We start from the raw sequence: 11,383 nt of genomic DNA on the forward strand, positions 1-11,383 counted from the left end.
TGTACAGTGAGAGCTGATTTCTGGAAGAAAGTTTTCCTACAATCTTGACATTCATATGGTTTCTCTCCTGTGTGAGTTCTCTGATGTACAGTGAGGGCTGATTTCTGGAAATACGTTCTCCTACATTGTTTACACTCATAGGGTTTCTCTCCTGTGTGACTTCTCTGATGTACAATGAGGGATGATTTCCAGTGAAATGTTTTCCTACACTGTTGACATTCATAGGGTTTTTCTCCTGTATGCATTCTCTGATGGTCAGTGAGAGCTGTCTTTTGGCTGAAAGTTTTCCTACATTCTTGACACTCATAGGGTTTCTCACCTGTGTGAGTTCTCTGATGCACATGAAGGGCTGACTTCTGGCAGAAAGTTTTTTGACACTGCTGACATTCATAGGGTTTCTCTCCAGTGTGGGTTCTCTGATGTAGATTAAAGACTGACTTCCGGTAGAAAGTTTTTTGACACTGCTGACATTCATAGGGCTTCTCTCCTGTGTGAGTTCCCTGGTGAACACGAAGGGCTGACTTCTGGCAGAAAGTTTTTTGACACTGCTGACATTCATAGGGTTTCTCTCCTGTGTGAGTTCTTTGATGCACACAAAGGGCTGACTTCCGGTAGAAAGTTTTCCGACACTCTTGACATTCATAGTGTTTCTTTCCTGTGTGAGTAGTCTGATGTACACTAAATTCTGACTTTTGACTGAAAGTTTTCCTACACTGTTTACATTCATAATGTTTCTCTCCTGTGAGAGACTGTTGATGAACAGTAAAGACTGACATCTTGCAGAAAGTTCTCCTACATTCTTTATATTCAATGGGTTTCTCTCCAGTTAGATTTGTTTGATATCTTTTGGGTGCTGACATCTCAGAATTTTTCCAGCATCTGTAAGAATTATCACCTGCTTGTCTTTTCTGATGTTTAGCAAGAACAGAGATTTTACAAAGTGTTTTACCACATGTATTATATTCAAAAATTTCTTCTCCAAATGGAGTTCTCTGAGGCTCAGGGAGGTGTAATTTCTTAACAAAGTAATTCCCATGTTGATTGCGTGTCTGATGTTCATTTTCAAAATCTCTAGGAAGATTCAAATGTGTTGGATTCTCAGAAAGGGGTTTTCCCAATTCATTACAGATATAGGGAGTCTGCCCTATTTCATTTCCTTCTTGGAAAATGAGAGCTAGTGTATCACAGGTATTCTTACACTCATTAATTTTACAGGTAGTTTCTCCTGTGATAGCCCTCCTGTGTGTAAAGAATCTTGTTTCTTTGTTGAAAGCTTTCTCTTGTCCACTAAATTTAAAAGGATGCTGCAAACTTTGCATCACCTGATGAAGACTAGGGAACTCAGGATATCTGAGGGATTTCCCAGGAATATTAGGGTTCTTGGGTTTCTCTCCTTTATGTATACCATCAGGATCACAAGGGGAAAACATGTTCTTACATACATCAAATTCCTCAGGAATCATTGCTGTATAGTTATTGTTTTTTATACACAAGTTCAAATTATGAGGGATGTTCATAATTGTGTGCAAATTAAATGTTTTATGAAGGTCAGTTCTCTCCTTAGTTGATGTTTTGCTGTTGGTAACTAGAACTTGCCACAAATCTCTACCCTTATTTTCCTGGTTGGTCTTAATCAGGTCATCCAATGTATAGACATCTAAAGAGATAACAAAAAAACAAAAACAAAAACAAAACAACAACCATTTCCATGAGCATCATCTAAGCATCTCCTGTGGAATACTAATATAAAGGCCAAAACGGTTTACTGTGTAATTGTAGAACACAACTGTAAAAGTAAAAAAACAACGATGGATTTTGGATTTTATGATATGGGAATTCTCTCCCTCATGTGATAAACTACATTAATAGGTTTTCTGATATCAAATCAAATGAATTAATAAAAGAAGCAACAGTAGGGCCTTCCTTGTGGCTCAATGGGTTAGGACGCAGCTACCACAGCTGCTTCAGTGAGTTCGATCCTCCATCCCAGGAGGTGATCTACACAGTGTGGTAGACCTTTCCTGTCCCACCAGCTGCCCCCTGAGCAGTGTACTTCGTTGATCTACCTGTTCCGCTCCATACTCTGTCTCTGGTGAATCCTCTCACTGTCCCTGCACCTCTGGCCTGTATCCGAATTCTGTATGTATAAGTAAATAAATCTTTCAAAAAGAACCAACAGTAATTCGTTAATATATTTTTAAAAGATTTTATTTATTTATTGATACATACAGAAATGGGGTATAGTCAAGGTGCAGAGGTGGTGAGAGGATTCACCAGAGACAATGTGTGTAGAGCAGAACAGGTAGATCAACGAAGTACGCTGCAGAGGGAAGCAGCAGGTGAGACGAGAGGTCTGCTGCGCCATGTAGGTCACCTCTGGGGCAGGGCATTGAACTCGCACTGAAGCGCCACGGTCTGGCTTAGCTTTGCATTCCCACCCACTACGCCACCAGGAAGGGTTCTCTTTAGTATCATTTTAATTTTTAAATTCATAGGGAAATATTTGGTTAATATATTCACTACTCTAGGTATAGAATCCAGCTTGAGAACATTTCACCTACCATTTGTTTTACCACTTTTTCCTTATAATAACTGTGTTTATCTTGCACTGGTCCTTTTCTGAGCAATCAAGGTTTGTTAATGGCATCATTTTCCTGAAACTGCTACCTAATGTATGTGGGAGAAGTTTCATGTGAGCAGGTATATTGTTTAGGGATAAGGATTTTGCACCCGTACTTGTTTACTTTTTCTCTTTGGGCAAGGGTATAGGCATCTGTGGGTTTTTCAAAGGCAAAATGTCATCTTCTGCATAACAGTTTTCTGTGAATTTCTAATTAAACATTACATAATTGTTTTCTCAGAACCTTAACAAATAGAAAAAAAGATTACCTCATCCATATTGTGCAACAATTTCGTGCTATTCTAAAGGATTTAGGTTCTGCAACCCTTGCTGTGCTCATCCCACCATCTTTAAAAAGCCTTTTCCACATCCTGATGAGCTAAACAATGTTGATATTCTCATTCTTGGTTGAAATGTTCCTACATGATAATTCATTGCACCTAAAAACTTTTATATTTTAGATTTTCAGCTGTATCCTGGTTATACTTAAACTAGAAACCCAAGTGTTTTTCTACAATTATTTCCACAAAAGTTGTAATTGAAAACTTCAAACTCAATCCCCAAAGTATAAGGCCCCTCCAAATGAAACTCTTAGTTCTATGGCTTTGGAAACCACAATCTTTACTGTCTCCTCCCATGTCACAGGCAATCACTTTCGCTGCTGAATTTTGCTGGGTCCTCCTCAACTTCACAATTTCTGATATTGTAGGTCATTAGTTTTGCCCTGAATCTCTTCACTCACGTTCTTAAAACTTCCTAGGCAACCTCCTTTACTCCTAGCACTTTTGATTTGATGATTTCCTAATTACATCTCCAATAATATCCAACCTATACTCTGGATTATATATAAACTACTATTCAAACTAAAATTTACCACAAACTAAATCTCTATATTGTATGTCTATAGGTTAGTCTGAGCACAGGCTCTACAATAATGTCCTCCTTTTTTCTCTCTTATCCTAGTTAAACACTTTCTCTGTTCTTATCAATTAATGTGTATTTGTTTCATTTTTTTCTCTAAACAAGATACAAGTTCCATAAAATAATGCTTCATTGATTACAGTTGTTATCCTCAGACTGTAAAATTAACAATGTCTAAAACTTCCCATTAACATGTTGAAAGAACAAACAATGAATAAATGCCTGGATGAAGAGTAGATGAGAATGGAGTAAAAGAAATAATTCAAAGAGAGTAACCAAGAAAAAGTTTTAAGAGGATACAGTCTGGGATTGGATGTTATTTAAATGTGAGAAAATTCACAGCCATTAAAATGCTGGAGAACATTTGCAAGAAGGCCATATTTACAAATGAAAAGCCACATATGGAAAGTGAATAATAAATTAGTCTGATTCACATAGACAAATTGTCCTAAAGTTTGAATATTAGGGAACATAGTTCAATGTGGCCTGCACCTGCTGGCTTCTCCTCCTCCTAGCCGCCCTACCCAATATGTACTGACTGACCTGAGAAGATCTGGTTTGGGGGTTCTTCTATAGTCCATGGCTCTGCTCCTTGCTCCAACCTGATGATCACCTCAGGTTTGTTAATGGAAAGCCCTGTGATGAAAAATAATGAAGGCCTTTGACCAAACTGCTTAAGTTTATGCCTTTGAAAAATGACATTAGGGGATTCCCTGGTGGCACAAGGGATTAGGTTTTAACATTATGAAGCTATCCGCCGCCACTACAGTATGAGTTTGAACCCAGGCCAGGAAGCTGACCCCTGTGGTGCAATAGACCTTTCTGGTCTCACCCGCTGCTCCCATGAGAAGAGTATTTCAATCAGTCCACTTGTTCTGTTGCCCACTGTCTCTCGTGAATCCTGTTACCCCCTTGCACCTCTGACCCATACCCAAGTTCTTATACTCATAAATAAATAAATCTTTAAAAAAAAAAAAAAAAGAGCTGTGCAATGAGGGACAATGTAAACCTTTGATTAGGTCAGCAAATATTCTTTGCTTTCATAATAAAAAGTAATTAATAGGAACATCATAAATAGTTGCACGTTTACCCATAGAAAAAACAGTATTTGCACATGGCTGTTACAAGCAAACTGTGCTCACCCAAAGACACCAGGCTACTGTAGGTCTCCAGCATCACTTCCCGGTATAGTATCTTCTGAGCATCATCCAGGTCCCGCCACTCCTCCCAAGTAAAGTTCACAGCCACGTCCTCAAATGACACCATCCCCTGTAACGATATATTTTTCCTCAATTGAAAATATCAGCTGGTTCATAACAGGAGATCAGGGAATGCCTTCTTTTGCAGTCTTTTCTATAACACAGATGCACCATTCTTTGAAGAGATTTAACACAGCAAAGAGCCTACATCTATATTGTCTAACTTCCGAAAATTACTTACAAATCTGGAAGTGTTTACTGATGTGAACACAGGAATGAACATAATTCTGCTCCTGAATGAGATTATAACCTAGCTTGTAAACATATACACACATACATGGGATAACGTGCTCAAGGATGTTAAATGTAGACTAGGGTAAAAAACAAGGAAAATGTGGGCCACTATGGTGGTGTAAGGGGTTAGGTTGCAGCACTATGAAGCACTGTAAATCTTATGTTGCAGAAATTCTGGATCCTATTATATTCCTTAAGAGTAATTTTGATCTTAAAGCAAGTTAACTTGAACTCTTATTCCACACTTCTTTCCTTGTAGGGACCATTAGCTGACTATTTCTATGTATAAAAAAATCAATAAATCTTTTTAAAAAAAGGGAAAATTTGGGCCCTCCCTGGTGGCGCAGCGGGTTAAAGCACTGCACTGAGAAGCTAAAGCCACTTCCGCATGAGTTCGATTCCTGCCTGCCCTGGAGGTGACCACATGGTGCGGCAGACCTCTCCTGGCCCACCCGCTGCTCCCTTCAGCAGTGTACTTCCTTGATCTACCTGTTCTGCTCCCCACTCTGTCTCTGCTGAAGCCTCTCGCCGCCCCTGAACCTCTGGCCTGTACCCCAGTTCTGTATGCACAAATAAAGAAATCTTTAAAAAAAAAAAAAAAAAGGGAAAATTTGAATACCAAATATCTTGTTTCAAAAATAAGAGCCCAGGGAGGCCTACCTTGTGGCATAAGGGTTTAAATCTCAGCACTATGAAGTTATTAGCAGCATCTGCAACACAAATTCAATCCTAAGCCAGGGAGCTGACCCACACGGTGCAGCAGACCTTTCCTGTCTCACCCAATGCTCCACTCAGCAGCATATCTCAATGATTCTGCTCCCTACTTTATCTCTGGTGGATCCTCTCACCTACCTCTGCACCTTTGGCCTAGACCCCAGCTCTTGTTTGCATAAATAAAATAAATCCTCAAAATTAAGAGTCCATAAGCACAGTCAAGAAGAAAATAAAGCTCATTACAAATATATTAACTGATAATAAGCCATCAGCTTACAGAACATACAAAAACAGAAGCAACCATACTGAGCCTAGGCTATCACTTACTGACCCTTACTTTGAAATAATGATATGGTGTTAGGCAGTAAAACAATCTTAAGACTTAAGAGAGCTGAACAACAGTCCAATTGAGAGGAAAAAGACTTAAGTGATAAATACAGGCAAGACAGACTAAAGTAGACAGAAGCAGCCAAGAGAAGTGAAGGAAACAGAGAGTCAGCTAATAGACACTGCAAGGAAAGAAGTGTGGAATTTGAGTCCAACCAAGTTAACTTGCCTTAAGATCCTTAAAATTACTCTTCAGGAATATAAGAAGATCCAGAATTGCCACCATATATGATTTACATTGTCCAGGACAGGATATAATTCAGAAACCCTATGCAAGTAAAGAAACAGAAATATGTGTCATATTCAAGAAGGAAAAAGATGAACAACAACAAAGTCCCTAGAAACTAAAATGAATGTATCCTGGATCCTGCAGGTAGTAGACAAGATGGTTAAACTGGTTTGCATACTTAGTAAGTTTAAGTATATAAAGAAAAAACAATATATTAAGGGTAGAACAATTGCTAAGGAAAAAGAAACTAGAAAAGCAACAAAATTGATACTGGAAAGTTAAGTAAGGAAAATGAAAAATTTACTGATGAAATATCAGATTTCATACAGAAAAAGAAAGTAACTGAACAAATAATAGAAGAACATATTTTCTAATTTTTATAAAGGAGAAAAAAAATGAAGGAAAATGGAAAGATGCTCAGAAAGACCTTGGGGGACAGCCTAACCTACATGTAACTGGAGTTATGGAAGAAAAGGAGAGAAAGTGTGAAACATAATACACACTCTGAGAAACAATGGGCTAAAACTTTTCCAAATTTAAAAATCTAATAAACTTAAAGACCCATAGTCAAGTCAGACCAAAGAAAATGACTCCAGGTTCTCCCTGATGGCGCAAGGGATTAAAGCACCACAGTATAAGAAGCTCTCCAAAGCCACTGCAGCGCAAGTTCAATTCCCGGCCATGGAGCTCACCCACATGGTGTGGCAGACCTCTCCTGACCCACCCTCAGCACTGTACTCGGTCTCTGGTGAATCCTCCCACCCACCACACCTCTTGCCTGTACCCAGTTCTGGAAGTGTAAATAAATAAATCTTTAAAAAAAGAAAATTACTCCAAACATATAATAAACTGCCACCATCCAAAAATAAGACAAGATGCTGAAAGCATCCAGAAACAAAGAGAGCATATGAGTAAACCATGTATGAACTATGGATGACTTCTCATCAGAGCAAGGGAAAAATATCTTCAAAGTACCCAAAGGAAACATTCTAAATCCAGTGAAAGCAGGCTAAAAGAAAAGGAGAAATAAAGACATTTCAGGTAGACACATGCTAGGACAATTCTTTTCTTAATTTTTTAAAAAAGATTTATTTACTTATACATACAGAAGTGGGGCACAGGCCAGAAGTGCAAGTGCAGTGAAAGGATTCACCAGAGACAGAGTGGGGAGCAGAACAGGCAGATTGACGAAGTACACTTCTAAGTGGAGCAGCACGCTCATGTGGGTCAGCTCCCCAGCCAGGGATCGAACTCAAGCTGAAACGGCTGAGGCTAGGTTCATAGTGCTGAAGAAGCTATGACTAACTTCAGAGTGCAGTGCTTTAACTGGCTGCGCCAGGGAGGGCCCTCTTCTCTTAATTTCTTAAAAGCAGATAATTGCTTAAAGGAAAAAAACACTGACACAGGGGACTGACTCAATGTGTGAAGATGTATGTATAAGTAATAGGAGATGTAGGTTCATATATTTTTAGTGCACTAAAACATTGCCCCTCTACTATTGTGAGACCATTAGAAAAACCAACACAGCACTTAAATGTGCAAACAGCTTTATTCATCATTATCCAAACTTAGGAAGAACGAGTATGCCCTTCAGTCAGTGAATGGATAAACAGTGGAATTATCATCAGCATGAGTTCGAACCCCTGCCAGAGGGTTGACCCACATGGTATGGCAGACCTCTCCTGACCTGCCTGCTACTCCCTTCAGCAGTGCACTTCAGTCAATCAGCCTGTTCTGCTCCCTGCACTTTCTCCGGTGAATCCTCTCACCCTCCCACACTTCTGGCCTGTACCCCAGTTCTGTACACATAAATATGTAAATGTTTTTTTTTTTAATTATTACAAAAGTTAATTTTTACATCATTTTGCACATTTTTTTTTTCCATCTCGATTGTAATCCCCGCGGGTTTCCCATCACCAAAACACCTGTGTGCCACCACTATAGTCCCATGCATTTCCCTCCCCACCCCTTTTTGATCCCATTCCCCACTCCACCCCCACAACATGTCTCTGGTATATGGTTGTTCATTTAAATATGTAAATCTTAAAAAAAAAAAATGGGCAAGTGAGCCACAGCCACTACAGTGAATTCGATTCCCAGCTCCAGAGGTGATGCACATGGTGAGGCATACCTCTCCAGAACCGATCTGTCTCTGGTGAATCCTCCATACTGACCCAGGCCTCTGGCCTGTACCCCAGTTTGCATGCAAAAGAGAATAAACCTTAAAAAGAAAACAAACTTAAAAAAAAATCTAAAGAATATGAAGATGCAGCATTATACCCACTAGGATGGATATTATTTCTTAAAAAGCCAAAAAAAAAAAAAAAGAATGGTGTTGGGAGGAACGTGGAGAAAACTGGAACCATTTGGGAAAACAGTATGGTGGTTCCTGAAAAAAACTATAGAGAGAATTATAACATGCTCCAACAACTCCAATGGGTACATACCAAAAAGCAATAAGTGGAGAAACTCGAAAAGATAGTTTGTATACTTGACGTTCCTAAGAGCCTTATTGACCACAATCAAAAGATGGAAGCTGTCCAGGTACCCATTGAGGAATAAGCAGACAAATAAAATGTGATATAGACACATGATGGAATATTACTAAAGTTTGAAAAGGAAGTAAATAACAGGTACTACACCATGTGCAGACATTAAAGTTTTGTGCTAAGTATTATAAACACAGTCACAAAAGATATGATTCTTATGTGAAGGTCTTAAAGTGATCAAAGTTATAGAGGAAGAGAGAGAAAAGGTGGGTGCTAATGGGAGAAAAGGAGGGAATAGTATTTAATGACTACAGTTTCATTTGGAGAAATGAAAAAAATCTGGAGATGAATGGCTGTGATGGTTGGACAATTCTGAAACTACTAAATGCCAATGCAAAACTATATACACAAAATGGCTAAGATGGTAAATTTTATGTTATATACACTTATCACAACAGAAATCAACTACTAACCAGATTTCTATCCCATAATCATATGGGATATGATTGGTAAAATGTACACATGTCCACTTTACACTAATTTTAATTTATTCCAAAGTGCAATTAAAAAGTGTTTTAAAAGTATGAAATTGTTAGGAGGTAGTTTCTGAGCAAGAAACACAAAATTATTTACTAATAAAGACTATATTTAGAATCACTGTCATAAAATTAGAAAGACAAAGTTAAAAGTGATGAAATGCATATGTTCCATTTTTCTACTCTCAGTGTGTCTTTGTCTCGACAATTATAGAACATGTCCCTGAGTACCTTCTCCCTCTGGACTCCATACACTGGCCAGCGGGAGTGGGATCTCCCTATCACTGAGCAAATGCATCCTTCAGGTTTTGCCAAGAATGATGATTATAATGTAAAACAAAGTGACTATGTTTTTCTTTCCTGTGAGCACCTTTGGAAACATAAGATAATACTGAAGAACAAAGGTTACAGGACTTGTATTAAATGAGATTAAGTTGGAACAAGGGAAAAGTCCAAGAGAAATACCATTCAGTTGGTTTGAGTCACTGGCTTGAAGGAAATATTTCCATATATAAGAGCAGAATGCACGATGTAGTTTTCATTTTGGAGGAGCTTAAGGTGCTAACTTGTGGGAGACCCTTAAGGATTAAAATGCTGAAGCAAGGAAATTCTCATAGTCATGACTGGAAAACTGGTCAACATGGGCTGGAAGACTGACCCGTGTCCAGACTGTGAAGTCCTTGTATCAGCAAAGCTACGTTTAAAGGAAAAACAGGTGTGGGAACAAAACAACCTGATAACACAGAACCTTGGCAGTGAATGTGTGCCACATCAACGCTGAATACCAAGAAAACAAATCATTACCTTGCAACTAAGCAAAAGGGAGGGGGTCACCTTGCCTCCATAAAAATGAGCTGCACGGGGCACTCTGGGCTCCTGAGCCCAGCATGAAACTTGCGTTCCCTGCATCCTGCTTCTCTTAAACCCTATTTTATGGCTGTCATTTCTTTATTTCCAAGTTCTTTCAGTGCATCTCCTCAACGCAGTTCACAGGAGCTGGTCTCCAGCACTAACTCAACGACTGTAAAGTTGAGTCTGAGGCTGGGAAGGAGGTACAAGCTGGCAGGGTAATCGATGGAACAACCAAACTACAAGAGACTGACTCAATCTAGGAGAACTGCAGTTCAAAGAAAAGGGAACCAAAGTGAACATATAGATAAGCTTTGTTCAGGAGAAGAATAATTCAGGGAAAAAGAGAAGAAATAATCTGAGAGGTCATGATAGAAGCCAATATACAGAAACTTCCAGAAGATCCTGGATGGTATTTTCAGTAAGAAAAAGACTAGGGAACAGCCAACAGATCTGTTGCAACTTAGGCTTTACTAATAAAGAAATAAGATTATATTGAGTAGATGAAAGTGAAAAGCAGTGTAAAAACACTGGGCCGCTCTCCTGCCTCCCTTTGACTATGTAAGCATTTCTTTTCCCTTTGCAAAGCAACAGTGATAGTTCCGCCAACCTCTGACTGTGAAAGTGCCTCTACTTTTCTTTCTCCTTTTCCTAATAAATTTGACATTTTAAAATGTAAAAAACAAACAAAACCACTGAACAGTTTGGGGGATAGCCTGTGTATATAGACTAGTAAGAGGAAGACAAAGGAAGTTTATGAGTCACAGTGGTCTTAACTGTCAGATATTCCTAGATGAATCCCTGTCTCAAAAGGCCTTCCAAAAGTTTTCTAGACACACTACTGTTTTAACAACTCCAGGGAAACCTTAAGTTATGTTTTAGCAACAGATAATCATCACCAGTGCAGGTTGCTGGAAACCCCCCCCCCAACAGATACACAGAGGCACTGTCCACATCATCATCTATGTGGCCAAGGGATACCCAATGTTTTCTATGCAAATGCTCAGTTCCCATAAGCAAGCAGAATACTGTCTCCCAGGGGTTCATTCTGAACAGGTTAACATGTATCTCCCTTTCTGACTTGGCATCAGAAAGCCCAGAGACAACTTTGCACTCACCTCAGATATATGATTTGCCTATATCTA

General features: G+C 39.0%; 1 protein-coding gene across 1 annotated transcript in view; it reads right to left on the reverse strand.

The window, feature by feature from the left end:
* Positions 1-11,383, reverse strand: part of LOC101628894 (zinc finger protein 39) — a 23,269-nt gene that overhangs the window by 10,331 nt on the left and 1,555 nt on the right. Inside the window, exons 3-5 of the mRNA XM_012734162.1 lie at positions 4,684-4,810; positions 4,085-4,177; positions 2,315-2,320 (exon numbers count right to left, since the gene is read on the reverse strand). Of these exons, the coding sequence (XP_012589616.1) occupies positions 2,315-2,320; positions 4,085-4,177; positions 4,684-4,810 (226 nt within the window). The remainder of the gene's footprint in view (positions 1-2,314; positions 2,321-4,084; positions 4,178-4,683; positions 4,811-11,383) is intronic.

This window comes from Condylura cristata, unplaced genomic scaffold, assembly GCF_000260355.1.
Source record: "Condylura cristata isolate star-nosed mole 26May11 unplaced genomic scaffold, ConCri1.0 scaffold00048, whole genome shotgun sequence".
Taxonomy (NCBI): domain Eukaryota; kingdom Metazoa; phylum Chordata; class Mammalia; order Eulipotyphla; family Talpidae; genus Condylura; species Condylura cristata.